At 50.6% G+C, this 18,465-nt stretch overlaps 1 protein-coding gene across 3 annotated transcripts in view; it reads right to left on the bottom strand.

The window, feature by feature from the left end:
- LOC112465558 (zinc finger protein 853) overlaps positions 1-18,421 on the bottom strand; it is an 86,999-nt gene extending 68,578 nt beyond the window's left edge. For all 3 annotated transcript variants that reach the window (XM_025033144.1, XM_025033146.1, XM_025033145.1), the window contains exons 1-2: positions 17,168-18,421; positions 15,312-15,422 (exon numbers count right to left, since the gene is read on the bottom strand). In XM_025033144.1, the coding sequence (XP_024888912.1) occupies positions 15,312-15,422; positions 17,168-18,241 (1,185 nt within the window). In that variant the 5' untranslated portion in view covers positions 18,242-18,421. The remainder of the gene's footprint in view (positions 1-15,311; positions 15,423-17,167) is intronic.
- Positions 18,422-18,465: the final 44 nt, after the last annotated feature.

The raw sequence follows: 18,465 nt of genomic DNA, 5'->3' as shown, positions 1-18,465 counted from the left end.
ACACGTCTTTCCCGTCGCCCTCCCGCTTCCTCCATCGCCCTCGTTGCCGGGCCCTCGTGCACTTACAAACGTTTGCATACAAATATACCGGGTATCTCGATGGGTGGTATGCTGATTAGGGAATCCACGCGCAAATTCTTCCATTATTTATGGATCCTCATTTTTAGGACGGTGGCGTTACGCCTCGCCGCGCCGCCCGCGCCCGCGCCCGCGCCGGCCCGGCCGGCCTGGCGTAATTTAACATTTCTCCGCGGCTGGGATATTTTAGTTTTAATCGCTGTATATCGATTCGCGGGCGGGCAACGGTCGATGCTGCCGGCGATGCGACGTGACGCGCCGCCAACGCGGATTCGCGCCGCTTGTGGTCGTTGCGACTTACCGGAGAAACGGAAGAGCGCGCAAAGCCGCGCGCACGTAATGACCGAATCGTCGCTCGTTCTTTACGCGATCTCTATCGTTCCTTCCCCGATTCGCGAAAGTCCGCGATATCGATCCGCCCCGCGGACGATCGCGTGAGAGCACGCGCTATCGGGATCGAGCTTCTTTTCGCGATCGTCCTCGCATTCTCCGGTCTTTCGCTCTTTCGCTCTTTCTCCTTTCCTCGTCTTTGTCCTACTATTCGTCCCTCTTGCCCTTCGTATCGCCATGAGAACGTCGTCGATAATGAACGACCGACATCGTATGTACACGTGAGGAACGCCGAGAGCGTCCACGCGCGTTTGCTCCGCACGCGGGATTTCCAACGGCGTTCGATATTTCCGCATTCTGCGGAATTACGAACGAGGACGCTCTCTCGGCCGTGTATACGTATTGTAGAATGCGGCTGCATTCTTATGCCGCAATTGTTTCGGCTTCGCCCAACTGTCCGCAAGTCGAATGCAACACGAGTTACATCACGGTCGCGCGCGTACGTCATCCCGCTGCGCCGAGAACGCGCTACGGTCCCGCGATATTCCGATCCGCGTCGATGGAGCTATTTTCCGCCTGCGTAGGTATCCTTAATAAACCGTTTCTCATTTGTATATTAATAACGAGCAATTAAATAGGCGATTCACATATAGCGAGGGTAATAAAAATAAGAGTTATACAAGATTGCGGCGAACATTAAGTATACATTTTAGAATACATTTCAGTTTTTTCTTCCGGTGAGGAAGAGGAGAGGAGGTGTCACGCTGATAAGTGCCAGGGGACCGATCCGACGGCGTGCGTAACGGCGCGCAAAGTTTGCGCGGTTAATTCCCGCGCCGCGCGCGAGTCGTCGTCGTCGTCGACTTGTCGTACACTTTCGGTACGGTAAGAAAAAGAGCAAATAATACCGGATTTAAGAACCGGCTGCATCCGTGCAAGACCGTGTCAGATTACGCGCCGGTTTTCCATCCTCCTCTCTGGGGGCCCCTACCCGGTCTGGTCCCTCCTTCCCTGCTGACTCTGCCGTTGTCTCCCGTTCTTGAGATCGCGCTGCGCTCCGCGCGCGCGGAGCAACGAGAACCGCAGTGACGCCCGGCTGCATGGTAGTAAACGAGCCGCGATAAATGGACTTCGATATTAATTAAGCCGACGTTCAGCTGACGCGCGACGCGACGTTACAAATCGGTACGCGCGGCACGGCGCGGCGAGTCGTTCCGTTTTTATTCGCGGTGATCGAAGCCGCGTCGCAATATAGCGGCGCGCCAGTAGCGGCTCTTTTGCATTCATACGACGATAATGCAATTCCGCAGTACTCCGTTTCGATCACGCTCCGTTTCGCTTCCCCGTCTTTTCCTTCCTCTCCTTCTCGCGGGCGTGTTGCCGTTGCAAGATGGTCAGCGACGAAATCCTACTTTCACGCTCGCAGACATGTCATGCTCTCGAGAGAGGCTGCGGAGGCCTGGTGGGGTCCTCGTCGCCGCCAACGTCATACGGACGTATCGGCCGGCCCCGCTTGTGGCAGTAACCTTGCGTTCGCGCGTCACGTCATTTTTTCTTATCGTATCAAACGTATGCTAACAGTCGGCGTGACGCGACGCGACGCGACGCGACGCGGAGACATGACGGGGCGGGCGGGCGGGCGGGCAAACGCGGTGATCGTGGTCGCGGCTGTGGGCAAGGTAAGACAATATGAGCAGGCTTGTCGGTGGTCAGTACCGCCGGTACAGTCCATGGAAAATCATTCCTCCTTGCTCTCTTTCCGACTCTTTGTTTTCGTTTCCTGCGCGCCTACTCCCGGGCAGCATGCACGAGCCCGGCATGCCAGGCTCGAGAAACGGGGCTTTCAGAGAGCTACCAGCGACAGCTGGAGCTCGGACCGATAAGTCGTAGAATATCGTAACGATGATCATAAAATGAAAGGGGTATGTGTCCACGGGGCACGGGGGAGATCGCGAATCGATCGGCCGCGGCGAGTAGTGAAACGACGACGTCGCAGAGCAGGAAAATTATCTCGAGCGTAATTAACGTCAAGCCGGGGACGTATAGAGGCGGTGTAATAAATTGGCGCTCTCGCGGAAATGCAAATATCGAAAATATCGTTCGCGCGAAACGACGCCGCCGCCGCGCCGCCGGTGTTGGCACGCCGACCACGTTTGCGTTTGCGAGCCGGTCGATCAGGCGACGTGGCATTAACGTCTCGATATCCGCGCAACCTTGACCGAGTACGCGACCGATTGCTGAATCCTCGACACCTGGAGACGACCCTGACGCGCCGGTGAGAAATTGCGCGCGTTCGACCAACTGCTATCTTATCATCGAATCATCCGCGAACCGAGAATTTTCTTAAGAATAACATGTCGCGACGGATTATCTTCGACGATTTTAAAAGCAGCAGAGAATCTGACTTTGTAAGAAACCGTGCGTTAATACTTCACCATTTCGCGACATTTTTTTTTTCTAAAACGGTCTTGCGGTCGCGGTCTTGCTCCGCTGCGAGTCGCTGATGAAAGAAAGCCGGCGAACTGTCTTTGATAATCTCTAATTTATTTTAATGACGCCGAAGCGTGACTCGGGGGAGAGAAAGAGAGACGAATCAGAACGAGACGGAGACTCGGCGAGACTTCGGGAGAATGCCGAACGCCTCCGACGCCGCTACGTTGTCGGAGGTCAGGTTCACCAGCCGCGCGATGCGCTCGATCTCTTTCTTCGCTCGTCGTTTTCGATGCGCAGATGGAGCTCGAAAGATCAACGCGATTAGAGCTGCGATAATCTTTTCTTTGTCAAGTTACGTAAGACGTGAGAAACAGTGTTGGAAAATAATTCTAAGTAACGTGCAATAAAATTGCAAAGCATATACGAGTTGCAAAGTTTGATTCTTAAAAACCAATCGAAAATGATCAACGTATAAAAGTGGCACAGTTATCTTTTTTAGCATAATGCATAATATTTAATGCAATATTTATTTCCAAGCAAATACCTGATTTTTTATGTGTTTTATATAATGTCTACCGGAGTACGCGCTAAACGGAGTTATTTAACATTAATTGATCTTTGATAGGCACGATCGTAGAGCATGAATGAGAGTAGCGATTAAATATTGATACGATTTTGGAGTGACGGCCAAGGTGCGAAATATCGTGACGCCATGTGGCGAAGGTCGCGTAACGACGCGTTCTTGCGAAGGTCTCGCGCAAAGCGGGATCAACGTTCCCAGGACGTAAGAGGATAGTCAAAAGTAACACCGAGTCAAATCGCGTGGAATCCGAAGGCCCCGAGAGTGCCGTGCTGCACATCGTGGCTCACGGTCGAGCCGTTCGCAAGCGGCGCGGCGGCGGCGCGCCTGGCAGAGAGAGAACGCAGGATGCTGGCCGCTGCATCTTGCATATATGTATGTTTTATGTCAGCGTGCATTCTGCATTCGCGCCGTTGCCACATCCTCCTCGACTTCTTTCTCTCTCTCTGCTTCTTTCCCCGCCAGCCTCTCATTCCGCCCTCCCTTTCTCCGACGTGTACCGCGCGTCTTTTCTTCTCATTAAATCCCGTCCCCCTCGTCTCCCGCCTTTCGTCTTTTCTATCTTTTCTTCGGTTCCACCCGCGCTTCGCGAATCGCGCGGCGGCGACGGTGTCAACGAACTCGGAAAAGCGAATGCTCGTACCGAAAAAGGGGAACCCAAGGGGAAAAGCGCGTTACAATATAGCGTCGGAATGCTTAATAGATCGCTTGTCGAGATAAATAACCACTCGAGCTATACCGAACGAAACATTAAGCAGCGTTGAGTACAAGCTCCGATTGTTGCCCGCCGTTGATCAACCGCAACGATGTAACAAGATGACTGGCTATCGCGGGCCGATGATTTTTCCTCCGCTCGTAGAGCGCCAGAGCTCGTTATCCGAACAAAACAAAGCTTACTCGCTCATCGCGAGTTTTTTTTCTCAACCCGCAGGTAACTCAAATTTCTCCCCTCGTCGAAACCTCCCGGCGAAATTCCCACGAGAAACGCGCGGGGAAGGGTTGGCTTTTTGCCAGCGAAATAATTTTTCTTTGCGCGTACGCGCGATCCGCGATCAGCACGCGTAACATTTTCTTTCATTTATCTCTCTCCTTCGCCCCAAGCAGTCTTCACGTCTTTTATTATCTTAAAGAAAGTTTCAGAGGTTTACTTTTATTCTCAGTTTCGAAAGAGTTTATTATGTTTTCTTTTTATTTTATAATAAGTGTTCTCGTAGAGTTTATTAGCATACGAGTAATTTCTATCTTCGACTCTCTTTCTCTTTCTCTCCGATTCTCTTATTCTCTTTTCCTTCCACAAACTCTCCACGCCTCTCACTCTCGACTCTCATTTCCTTCTACACGCAAGCGATCTCGTCGTCTACGGTGCCGCCTGCCGCGTTGGCTTGAGAGTCGTGAAAAATACTGATACATAGTATTACGCGGAACTTATGCAGCCGAGCCGTGTACACGAAACCGTCCGGGATAAGTTTCTTGCCGACTGGCAAGTGACGGAGCGTCACGGGAGGTCGATCAGTCCGTCTCGACGTTGGAGTAGGTCGAGACGCGCCTCGTACCTCCCTCCCCGCATGATCGGTATAACCCGAAAAACAGACACGGTCAACGTCGATCCGCGATCGTGATCTTGATTGCACTCGCGGTTCGCATTTAGCGTTAAATGTGACTGTCTGATTATGAGTTTTATTTATCATACCATGAAAATCATATTCCAACGTTGCCGCGTTAAGAAAGATGGAGATTATATGGCACTATGCATAGAATATGAACGAATCAAAATGTACCGAATCGACGTTTTAAGTTCGCAAAGCTTTTATAGATTTGTTCACATATATTTGGAATAATTTCGTTAGGGGACAGATTTAGGAAAACGTTCGAGAGAAGGATCGAACGGAGTGCCGGCAGATCGAGTATCTTCTTTGTTCGGAAAGAGAAGAGTATGCGCGGGAATATAAAGTGCAAGTTTTTCGCGAAGCGCGTAGTGTAAGGCTTTCACGAACGGTAAACGCGGAGATCTTTCTTCTCGGGTATCTCGGCGTCGCGTCATTCAGTGGGCAGTGTCGTTCGCGCTCGAAGGAGCGCGTCGTCCTCGTTCCGGAATGTGTGACCGCGGTACGCGATCCTGAGGAAGGACATGTTTGACGTGGGGCCTGTCTTAAGGCTAAGCGGCCGGTTTCGTGAATGCGTATGACGAAGGAGCGCGTGGACAGCGAAGACGTCGCCCTGGCTAGTTCCGCTTGCGGTACCGGAACTACCGGCAAGTTAGCCATGTTAGCCGTACAATGGAGCAAATCCGGAAATGAAACGAGGTGCCAGGACATTCGCTTGCTGTCCAGTCGCTCCCCTCTTCCCCCCTCGCGCGGTGATACCAGGTTTACACGTAGTCAATGGAGGGACCGGTCAAGTACCAGTTTATTTGTTTACCTTTTCCATCACTTTTTTTCGAAGAAGGTGAGCAAGTAACTTGACTCGCATTCCTATTGACTTCGTGTATTTATGGTTTTCCATATTGTCTCTTACCTCTCGTGCGCGAGTCTTTACAGTAGGTGGATCACAGTTAAATCGCAGTGGTAGGAGCTAGGTAAAAAGATCACAAAATATGGCACACTGTTGCCCGAGTTCATCGTTCGGCACTTCGCGGCGCGGCTGGTCGCTCTGGTGGGGGCGGCGGATCCGGTGGAGGAGGGTGACGAAGAAGAAGAAGACTGTACGAAGTTAGGGGAAGGGAGTCGAGAAAATGGGGAGAGAACGAGGAAGGAGCGTTTGGAGAACTGACGGAATTGAAATACGTAGAAGCGGGAAAGGAAGGAACGGAGAACGAGACGAGACGAGACGAGAGGATCTACCTAGCGCACTGTCAGCTGTCAACCGCGCACACGTTGTCAATAGTCTTCTTTCACAAGCGTTATTGCTATTCAGTCTGAGACGAGACAGATCGACAGTTCGACACCCTCGAGGCTCTTTCGCGGTTCCCCCGAAAGTCCCCACATTGGCCCCTCGAAGATGGTGTGAACGCGGTACGGTTTCCTCGTGAAATTCTTCCTATAATAATGAGCGGTAGCTGTCTCTCTTCTTTCGGTCTTTTCTCTCAAGAATCCACTGTCTTCTGTCGATCGGTCTCACTGGCTAATTCCTGCGTTCTCTTGGTCCCAATAATCTACCACTCGTTGCTTCTTTTTTTTTAAACGCCTAGATTGGTCCCTGTTTCTTTTACTGGGTTAACAGTGCGTGGGAGAGGAAAGGGAGATGATGAAGTGAGAAACGTCACTGGTACTCGTGGTCGGTACTGTCGTAGTCTTCGTGGTGGTGATGGTCGTCGTCGTCGTCGTCGCAGTCGTTGTCGTCGGCGTCGGCGTCGGTGTCGTCGTCGTCGTCGTCTTCGTCGCACTCTCGCCTCCTCGTATGTATGTGTGACGCGGTGCGCGCGTGGTGTCGCGTGAAGTTGATCGTGCGTGCGCACCTTGTGCTTCGTTAAAGAGTCTTTTCCGTATAAAATGCTGGGGCGCCGGCGAGAATCGGTTTGGCCGTCGCCGCGTAGGCTTCATGCCGGCGTCCTCGTCGCGGATTGGCCGCACATCATACGGTGGGGAGCACTGGCGCGAAGGTCCGAAGGTAGAGTACTCGCCTCGAGAAGCCACCAGAGCGGATCCAGGAGAGTATGAGAGTGGGGTAGCGCCTGCTGCTATTGCCGGCAACGCACGCTCTATCTACAGGGGGTTTCAGGGACGGCTAGGGTTGCATAGATCTACAACGATGACGCCAAGTTTAAATCAAGGATCGCACTCCAAGTCGTTCGAAAGTCGGGCAGGTTTTCACAGAATTTAAAGACAGTGATTTCGCAAGTAGACAAATCTCGTTGCACGATCATATAATGGTCTAAATATGTGTTAATCCACTTGACTGTATGCGAGCTTGATCAAATAGCAAATAGCCATCGAAACGACTCATGTCGGTGAAGAGCGTTCCATTGGTTTCGGGAGCGACATAGAACGCCTAGTTCGGACCGCCAAAAATAGTGATTGGCACGGAGGGAGTTCCTAATCTGGAAGTAGTATGTGATCGACCAATGGTCTTTCGTTAAATTTGGGACCGTGCTCTAGTGGGGACGTAGGCGCATAGTAACGTGACGAGATAAATTCTAGTGGGGATAAAGGCCCGTGGAAGATACGGTCGGACCCGTGGAACGAACTCGCCGAGCGGACCTTCCTCCTGCGTCCATCGGCGGGACAAGGACACGATTAAAACGAGAGAGGAATAGACAGAGAGATAGAGCGAGAGAGAAAGAAAGAAAGCGCGGAGAGAGTCGGAGTATCTATCCGACAGTGCCCATCTTTCTCTTTTTCTCTCTGTCTCTCATAGTTTCTCCGCAGCTTCTTCCGTCTTCGTCTCGCGTTAGTTTTGCACATGTCGCTGTCTCTTTGTCGAGCTCTCTTTCTCTCTCATTTCATCTATTGCCGTCTACCTTTCGGACTTCTCACTCTCTCCCCCCGCTCTCGTGCTCGGGAAGAGCCAGGCTATTCACCCACGCATGCACGAGATGACGATGATGATGATGCCGGGAACGCTGGCTGCTGCAACATGCAGGCTCCGAACGGTCGTTGCTTTTCCGTTTATCCGAGCGTTATAGTTATACCTCGAGTGCAAAAATGCACGATAAAATTCACGCGCGGAGAGAGAAGTGTGTCTTAATCCATTTACAGCATACCGACGCGCCTTTCTTAATTAGCAATTATTGCAGCCACTCGATTTTCGTCCGCATCATGAAAATGTATCTCAATATACGAGTTGCTCACGCCGATATCTTTAAGATGCCTTTCAGGGACTTTCGACAAAGACACCCTCTCTTTCGCGGAAATCGCGATTCTTTTTTTTTCTTAACTGACCGAGTTAATTTCGTGGCCGCGAGACGATCGGTTCCCCTCTTTCTAATTGTCTGACCTCCATTTTTAATCTCGAAGGATAAAGAAACATCTACTTCTCCGTCGTATCTTTAGCGGATTTTTTTTTCTCGCGGTGTGCAACGCGCGAGTGACATTGGTGAACCGCCGTTGTTGTCGGCGTCGTCGTTGCCGTCGTTGAACGGCCTCGCTGACACAGATTCCGAATCGGCTATTTTTTACTCCGGCCCGCTCGCGCTTTTTTATCTCCGCTCCTTGGTGCGTGCGCGCCTTTTTCTTCCCTACGCCTCCCTCTTCGCGGAGATCGTTCGTTCGCTCGCTTTCCTTTCCTCTTCCACGCGCCCATCTTCTTCTCTCTTTCGCGTCCTCCTCTCCCTCGCATTCTCAGCCAGATCTTGACCTACGACTACGTTTGGGCCAACATTTTTCGGTAGTCGACCCGTTCGAGCAAATGGCAATCTTTTTAAGACAGTTATAATTTATGCCATATTAATAATGTCATATTAATAATGAATTTATATTTTATTCTGTTTCTTTTATATAAAAGTTTAAAAAATGTCATGTTAAAAAATTTACTACATTTTAAATATCTAAAAAACTTTATTTTTCAAGATTAATTACATTAATTCCTGTTATTTTAGTTCCGCCTTAGTCACAACGTACCAATGCCGATTATAATAATTTCGCAATTGTTTTATTTGTTCAATGATTTTTAAATTGGTTTTTTCTCTCTGTAGCATAATTCTATTACAAATTATTTCAAGGAACTCTTCAAAAGAGATATATCTGTCTAAAAACTCTAAAAACACTAAGTTCACGCGCGTGTCCAGAAAATCGCGAAAACCGCGGTCATTTTAGCTGCGTTGCATTTCAACGATCAGCTCCGAGTGCACGCAAAATGCACAGATATATCTGTCTCGCCATCGCCGCGGAGGGAACTCGGAGAACTTATTCTCCTCTCGCTTTCTCGCGCGTCTCTCTCCTTCTATCCTTCTCGCGTTTTTTCTCCTTTCTTCCCGCGCTCTCGCAGCCAGATCCTGACCTACGACTACGCTTTCGTGCGAACGCGCGAATTTCGCCCGAAAGTCGACGCGGCCGAAGGAGCGGATTCGCGGACCTTCGAGGTCACGGAGCGACAGTGGGGATCTGAGGCCGTGGGTCCACGAGGGGGGCCGCGACGTGAAGAAAGAAGGCAGACGAGAGGGAGATCGAAGTAGATGGTGGAGGTGGACGTAGAACTGAGGGGGACGAGGAGAACGTCCAGGAGGATGCGGTGGTGGCGGAGGACTAAGCGACATGGCTCACGGCGGGATACAGGAGGCGTGAAGGGGGAGGGGAGAGAGAAAGAGAGAGAGAGGGCTCGATGAGGAAGAAAACGGACGAAGAAGAAGAAGAGGAAGAAGAAGAGGACGAAGAAGAAGAGGATGAAGAAGAAAAAGAAGGGGGCTGATCCAGCGGCAATATACACACGGAGCGGTGCAGACCGCGGCAAAACTCCGCAGTTTTGCTCTGTTCGATTTTGCAAACTTATATTTAGAAGGGCAACGATCTTTTGCCGCGCTCGCGGCGGCCCCAGCGAGTAAGAGAGGAGAGGAGAGACGAAGAGAGGTTCTCGGATACGCGCGCGGTCTCTCTCTCTCTCTCTTTCTCTCTCTTTCTTTCTCTCGCGGGACGGACCCCGAGATTTCTCGACCGCGAGAGAGCCACGAAATGGCAACTCTCGCTACCATTGCGTTTGTGCCCCGCTTTTTCTGCCAGTTATAGCCGTGTCTCTTTTCGTCCTCTCTCCACGCCCCTCTCTGTCACGGATTATTTTTCTTTGTCTCGGTAGCATCGTTATTATCTTACGTCAGCGATCTCGATCCTTTCGGTTCGACGGGTTCGAAATACCGTTGCCGAGTAAAACGTCGCTCCGCAGACGCGCTAAGAAACCATTTAGACACTCATATAACACTCATCGCAAAATACTCGCGATACGGAGTCTATGAGATTGTTGTGAAATTTAAAATTAGACCACGGATCGAACGCGAATTTATTTGCGAGTCGCGAATTTCCTTCGCTACGCCGCATTATTACACATGGACGAATTTATAGACGGGCGATACACGCTCGTGACGTATATTGAGTAATATCGCCCCGTGCACCAAGGCCGAAAACAGTGCGGTCCCTACGTTGCCCTATAATCGTGCATGCATTATGGGAAACTTTGAGGTCAGTTACCTCGGCGAAGTGTGTGTGTTTCGTCGTCGCCTTTACTCGCTCGCGGCGGGTTTCGCGCGGGCTCGCATGCCCCGCTCAATAACGAATTCGCTGGTTCGTCGCGCGAATACGTGCCGCTAATTGACATAATTGCCCGCAACAAATATTCGCGTGGGCCACCGGAAAAGTTTCGCCCGTCTATTATCGGAGAACCGATGTTTTGCGACGCTCACCCTTCTGTTTTCTTGTCTTCTTCGCCATGTAATGTATGTAATCATTACGGAAATACCACGACTGTTGTTGATATATGCATACGTCATTAAAAAGGAGTTCGCGCTTCTGGAATAGCCTCAAGCCTGTGTATTTCTGTCCTGAGCGCGATAATCGCGCAACACGTGTCTCCCCGTCGTTCTACTCCGTATATTATCGCAATCTCTCGCAAAAGTCGGATGATAATCGGCGAAATTCGTCGTTCGATTCCCCGCGAACCTCCGGCGAACATACCACGACGGGATATTTCCGCGATATACGCGCTGAAACGTAATATAAGCGTCGGGTACGCATGGCGTGCGCGGGCGGATTTCGCTCTGTCTCGTGGAACAAGGTTTTCTCTATCTCTTTCTCCCGGCCGCCCCTGCGAGTGCAATCTTATCGTGGAGCAGCGCGCTGCACTCTCGCCGCGGCAGCAGAGGAGCGCGGAGTCAACGAACGATAAAAAAAAGCACGAAGAATAAACTCCGTTCCGCGTACTCCTCCCCGTTCCGCGCGCGCACTCTTCCTTCTCTCGCACGAGGAGAGCTCTACTCTTTTGCCATCCGCGTGTTGCAACCTCTCAGGCGTGTGTGGGCGCGAATGCGGCTTTCTTCCATCCTCTCTTTCCCTTCCTTCCCCTCTCCGTCCCTTTGACGCCCCTCTCTCCTTTTTTCTTTCTCTTTCTCTCTCTTTCTCTACTGCGCGTTCTCCCCGCGCTCTTCGCCGCCCCCGCGGCTCAGTCGCCACGCCGCTCCTCTTCCCTCTTTTTCTCGTGGTTTGTTTGGGGTAGGTCACGGCGAAGCCGCATACGAAAGACGGGGGAATGGGGGAGAAAAGTGAGAAAGGAAAGAACCGTGTGCACGTCGGCGCCGGGGGCCCGGGTCCGTCGCGACGCGGCATCTTCCACCTTCCTCTGCCGTAAACGACTCTTTGTACCGATCACGTAGTTTTGACATGTCATTTGCGAACGGTAGTCGTGCTTTGATGCAGCCCGCTAGCGAAATGCATCCATACGGTTTCGATTACTCGTGGAAACAGAATGGAAAGTCATTAAGGGCTGCGTATCATCATTTCAATGTGAAAATTCTGAGTCTTTTGTGAGCACTACCGTCACTATTATCGCTCTGGTATTTTTCACAAATTCTTTTTTACTAATTACGCTAGTAGGTGCATTTTGATATCTCTTTTTTCGCGCTATTTTCTTTCTGACTTTACATTTTATTTAGTTACATTCGCGAAATGATGTCTTGAAGTTATTTCTGTCACTTATAGACGACGTTTTCGTGAGAAACGTTTTTGTCTTCTCCGAGAAAATTAGATTTCTGAAACAAATCTCCATCGCCATTATCACCCGCCGTTCTTCCACAGATTCACCGACTTTCACGAGCGATCGAACGCATTCGATTAGGCCGATTTCGAAGAGGTCGCGGATGCGCGCGCGTTATTGTTGCCGATCATGCGATCCGAAAATCATAGAAAATTACTGAAAAGCCAAGATACTCCGTGACGATTCGCTCGGGACCGGGCGAAAAGGGATAAAACGAGGGAGGGGAGGGCACCCCTCGTCTTGAGACGTCGTAATTCTGTCTTTGCCGTAACGGCTATCCGGCACGGAACTTGACCCCCCTTCCTTCCTCTCCCGTCATCCGCCCTTTCGGTTTTCTTCCTCGACTCGAAACAGAACAACCCCACTCCACCTCCTTCTGCCTTTCCCCGGTAACCAAAAGGGTTACTCGTTGAGAGAGAAAGAACGGTGAAACAATGACACGCGCGCGAGAACCGTTATTTAAATAGTACATGGGAGCCTTCCGGGCATGAGGAGGAAAAAAAGGCTTGCGCTTCTCCGAGGGACGCAACGTGAGAAAGATTCCTTGGGATTTGCATGCCGGAGCGAGATGTATCCACGCCGCCAAATAGATAATATGCGCTTCTTTTCGTTTTTTGCTATCGTGCCAAGAGAAGCGAAAAGAACGTAGTCATTATTTGATCGTTTTGCATCGCGTCGCGCTCGATTATTAAATCATATACTTTGCGACTATCGTCACGCTTCGTGCGCCTGCATTTTATTAATTTTCTTCGTTATATCTTAAAATAATTAGAAATCTGTCGATTCTGCAGCGATCGAAAGTGAGTTATTAAATTTCTATCGTTAGTCTTTCTCGTTTCCTATTTAATTATTTAACCAAAAGTTTATATATATTCTCAAAATGTTTTAGCTTCCATACAGCGCAAAGCTCGATATAAAAACGTTTGTTACACCGAGATTCTTATGCATATTGAGATAATGATAATACGTCACAATAATTTACATTCGTTGGAAAGCAGCTCCGTCTCTTTTGGTATTCCTTTCTTCTGATTTTTCTTTTTTCATTTTCCCATTCTCCCCTTCCTTCCTTCTTTCCTTACGGTTCTGGTTTCTCTTGGCAGCTGTCAGCTCAATCCGAAATCGTAGTCCCGGATCGATCAAGGGTGGATCGTGGTCTGGATGCAACTTGGCAATGATCGTTGCGCCGTACGAACCGGTTTAACGCGCGTTGAAAGAGCGAATTGGGGAGAAGCGCGGGCAAAAAATTCATTTGAATCAGCCGACCCGGGTCGAGCAGAGGCGTCGAAATAATTGGATTTTAATTTTCGAGGTAGCGCGAGGTAGAACAAAAAAACGCGGGTGCACCCCCGGTCCTGAGAACGGTTCTCCGCGAATGTTTATGTAATATCGTGGCGCACTCGTCTCGTCCTCTCTACTCCGCGGAACCCTTCATCTTTCCCACGAGCTCACAATAAATTCTCAAGTGCCCCGAAATTTTTTTTTATCAGGACGGCGTCATGTCAGAGACAACAGCTGATCGCACACGCGTGTGTTATTCTTATCACTTCTTAATTAAACAATCCAGTTGAATTAAATTTGATTGAAGATTCGAAGATTATAGATTTTAATTAAAGCACACATAGCTTCTTGAGATTTTTCCGTGAGGCTGTGTTATCCTATTGTATTATAATTGATATAATATAACTCTATGTGCGCAAAGATCTTTTTTTTATAATTTTATAATATTAATTTAACAATAAGTAAAATCCGTAACAGATTAATGAACAGATTAATGAACCTCAAGCTTTAAGAGTTAAGAATCAAGTCCGGCCTATCGAGAGGGTACTCATATCAGTCCCCGTCGCTTGGACATAATGAAAGGACGATGGCTCGCTTCGACGGTTCGGTCCGCGAACGGTGCGTGGGGACGGCACAAAGGAGGCGAATGTTTTAATTAAATCTCGGGGAAACGTGGAAACTTCGCCATCGCTCGGCGTTTTTGCGATTTTCCGAAAGTTTCGCTTCGCGCGCGCGGCGCGGGACGGCTTTTAAGGTGGCGATGGAAGAAAAGGAAGGACGAGGTGGAACACGGCGCGGCGGGAGAACGAGGTGCCCGAGCAACCCCCTTTTGCATCCCCCCATCGCCTCCCGCCACCTCCTCCCGTTACCTTTTCCGCCGTCACTCCGACCGCCGCCTCTATCGCCGCTAAAATAAAAGAAGCCGCAAAAACAAAAGAGCGCTGCGGCTACTTAACGAAACAAATTGTTGTTTCGTCCTGGGGTTGAGAATTTTAAAGTTTCCAGCAAGAAGGGGAGAGTATCCCGCCTTTTTACCGCGCCGTACTCTCCTTTCCGGGATCTCACGCTCCGTTCATCAGTCGACAGTTTAACGTAATTCATGGCTCGTTAGTGCCGCTTTCTTTTCCCGTACTTTCGTGCTTGCAACGTTGTTGGCGCAAAGTCGCGCAAAAGAGCCCCGATGTGCATCTCGCGTCGACGATCGTGCAAGCTGATCGGATACATCAGTGCGATTGATCAGTCGACCGAAAAATTGCCGCTTACCGATCGATGTACTTTCTCGCCGCGTGCGTGACACAAGCGCTAAACGTTACTGTACGGCGAGACGCACATTTCGCCGCATACCACGCGTCATCCGTTAAATCTCTAGTGTGATGTAACGACGCGCTCGTTAGTACGAGCGCGAGCGAGAACGAGGATCGTTCGAACCGCCGCTGGCGGTCAGTTACGAGTAAGTAAGACTATTACACAATGCACAGGAACAAGGCGACACATTCAGCCGACGAGGTACAAAATGAACGGCGATACATATACGATACACATACGACACATGCCAGCGGGTAAAGAGACAAAATAATAAGATAACATCCAAATCAAAATGACGAACAGAATAAGTGAGCAAAGCGATCGAGATGCAAACGAGACGTTCCAGGGGAGTTCGCGCGGAAGCGAAATCATAATCGGGCAGAATATAGCGAACTGAATGGCGCTGAATGTCGATAAACGAAAGAAAAATAATGTCAATGAGCGAAACGAGACGCAGCGCGTCTGCGACGTGCAGGATCGACAAGTTAAATGAAATGTAAAAGAAAAAAAAACGGCAGCGACACAGAACCTCGGCTGTCGGTGAGAGAAAGCGAGGAACTTAAGGTAGGGACACGCGCATGGGCAAGGAGAGCGTTAATAAAAGGGATTTTGTGAACGGGCTGAGTGTTCAACTCACTCGCTGCAGGGTGGACCAGCATTCCTCGAGGGTGCGTTCGCTGATGTTGCCCATTCCTCCACCACCGCCGGCACCTACTGCACCTCCAAGCCCCGCCGCAGAGGCACGAGACTATCAGGCAAGATAGGATAGCTCATGTTAGTCCCTGATCCTCGTCGTCCTTTTGGCGCTACTAACCGTCTCTACTACAAAGCTCCTTTTCGTCGGACGGTATAGTCCGCGCGAGTGCTACTTCGAATATAAAAACAAACGCGTTCTGTCGTGGCAATGACAAGCCGAGAACGGCGTGACGGAATGAGTATTTCTATCTCGTGTGGGCACGCAGAAGGTATAGTTACGGAGTCGCTTGATCGAGGCCGATAAGGTGTAAATTAATATCGGTACTTGCGATAATAATCATTTGATAATGCAAAACGAGATTCCTACGAAAGTGTATCATATCGCGAAACGTCTCCATGCTAAGAGATTTTCTCGGTTCTGTCGGTTCTTCCTGTAAGCGATATTTATAGTCTCTCTAATTACAAATTGCCGATGCTCAGACTTGCTAACGCGATCTCAAAGTTCCGCTATCTGTCGGGAGATACGATGTGATTTTTTGTGCTTCTCTCTCTCTCTCTCTCTCTCTCTCTCTCACTCTCACGCTCTTCTTTCTCTCTTTTCCTCATCGTATCGAGACTCCGCGGCCCATGCCGTTGCAGAAACACGGCGCGATATTTTCTTGGTAACATCTTCCCGGCGTACCGTATGACGTATGCGTATGGTATTATCTGTGTTGCGCGGGTCAAGAACCCCGGGAGACGACGTATCTGCATCTCTCGGCATTGGTGTGCGTGGGCCGCGTTCGCATTTGCGGACCGCACTGCTACTTTGACGTGTGCGTGCTTTCTCGGTCTCTCTCTCTTACTCTCTCTCTTACTCTCCCTTCCTCTCTCACTCTCCCTCTCTCTCTCTCTCTCTCTCTCTCTCTCACTCACTCACTCACTCACTCACTCGCTCACTCACTCTCTCTGTCGTTCACTCTCACTCACCCGCAAACTCTCTCTCCCTCTCTCTCCCACGATCGTGTAAGTTAGTACGATGTAGTAAGTCAACGTACCCTATTGGTGTGCATGTGTGCGTGTACGTGCGTCTGTGTATTTGTGCGAACCGTGGTCAGCGTATCTGAGTACAGTCACGTAATCAAACCGACGAAATTGTTGATGACATGTGACTCTGTAACGCTAAGATGACGCTAAATTAACGTAAAAGCTATTGCGTACGAATTCCGCTCGTTTTCCACACAAACGTTGTTCGCGAGCAACGCGTTACATAGGCGATAAGTTAGAAGTGGCATTTGGTATGTCGTTGAGCGAGAATTTGCATTAGTAACGCACGTTCTATAACTTGGCGCCTCATTTTTGTGCGAGACGACAAACTTTCGCGAAGCGTTGAAACCGCGCTATTTACACGAACGTCAACATGTAGGAGGGACCTTGATATCTCGCGATACTTAGGGCCAGTCGACGCTGCCGGACGACAGCGTCGTTGAATAAATATTTTTCCCCGCGAGGAGAGAAACCTCGCTTGAAAGTATTGTCCGGCGTCTGTCGGCCTGCGAGTGAATGACCCTATTTATCGGTGCGTTATGTATTTTTATCGCGGTCGCCTCGCCCTAGTTATTTATCGCTGCTCTCTTCGCAGTGGATACGGAGAGTCGCGGGACACCCGTCCGTTTCTCTCGCGAAGCGCGCGAGCGGAAGATAATAGAAAAAGACACGTATGCACGCGCGCATAATGTACGCGTGGAACGGGGGAGATAGACTTTTTTTTCGCGAATGTAAAACTCGGGGACTCTGGTTCGTCCCGCAGCTTCTCACCTGCAACTCGTTGACGAGCTTCTCCGTGAGCGTGGCGTCGTGGGAGTCTTGGCTGGTTGCGCCCGGACTCAGCATGGAGTTTTGTGAATTTTGCTGCTGATTGCCCGACATGTTCATACCGGCGAGACCGCCGTTCTGCGCGATGGTGCCAGCCATGTTGAGCGCCTGCTGCTGCAGATTCTGGGTGAGATTTTGTGCTTGCTGTAGATTTTGCGTGAGATTTTGCGCCTGCTGCTGCAGCGCCTGCTGGTTAAGCGCCTGGCCGAGGTTCTGCGTGAGATTCTGCGCCTGCTGTTGTAGCGTCTGGGATAAATTCTGCGCTTGGCTCTGGATGTTCTGTTGCAGGCTCTGGCTTGCTTGACTTAGATTTTGCGGTTGGTTGAGCAGTTGTTGCTGCTGTTGCGGTGATAAACTCGGCGTCAAACTCTGTGCCAAATTATGTTGTAAGGTTTGTCCGAGATTTTGCTGCATATTTTGTGTAAGCGCTTGGGTTAGTGCCTGGCCCAGATTCTGATTGAGCGCCTGAGCTGCTTGGACGGCTTGGACCGCCAAAGACGGGCTTGACGCCTGTGACATCGTCTGCGCCTGGGCGAGGCTGTGCAGACTCTGGGCCATGCTGGAGGCAATGGCGCCCTGATGATCCGCTTGCGGCGACGGCGTCGTCGGTGCCGGGGAAGACTGATGTTGCGGGCCCTGGTTAGTCTGGTTCATCGATAACGCATGCTGCTGTTGTTGCTGCTGCATCTGCTGTTGAGGACTCGCAGTTTGGCCAAGGGTCGCGTTCGCGTTCTGCTGCACTTGCGAAACCGCAGCCTGTTGCTGTTGTTGTTGTTGTTGCTGCTGCTGCTGCTGCTGCTGTTGCTGCTGCTGTTGCCCGAGCGGACTATGCATCTGCTGGACTTGCTGCTGATGCTGCTGCGTCGAATTCGAGATTGGACTATGCTGTATGCCGGGTGAATGTTGAGGCGGACCGCGTTGCGGCTGCTGCCAGTAATCCGACATCTTAAATACGTGCTGGCGTAGCGCGTGGAGGTTCGCGGCTGCCGCCGTGACAGCCGAGGCTTGAATCTCCATGGGTTCGGATTCGTTTTCAAGGTCGGGCTCCGGCGAGCTGCAAGGATCCTCGTCCTCCTCCTCGTCCTCCCGCTCGGTGATGTCCTCGTCCTCCTCGTCGTGAATTCTGGCGGACCGGTCCGGCTCGGGTCCGGGCGGTCCTCCGCCAGCAACAACAGCAACACCACCGGCGCTTCCGCCGCCGCCGCCACCTCCTCCACCGCCACTTCCGCCGCCGCCGCCAC

Source organism: Temnothorax curvispinosus, unplaced genomic scaffold, assembly GCF_003070985.1.
Source record: "Temnothorax curvispinosus isolate PA1 unplaced genomic scaffold, ASM307098v1 QBEX01015338.1, whole genome shotgun sequence".
In the NCBI taxonomy this organism is placed as follows: Eukaryota; Metazoa; Arthropoda; class Insecta; order Hymenoptera; family Formicidae; genus Temnothorax; species Temnothorax curvispinosus.
Note: the sequence above shows the minus strand (reverse complement) of the source record. Positions and strands in the feature narration are given on the sequence as shown.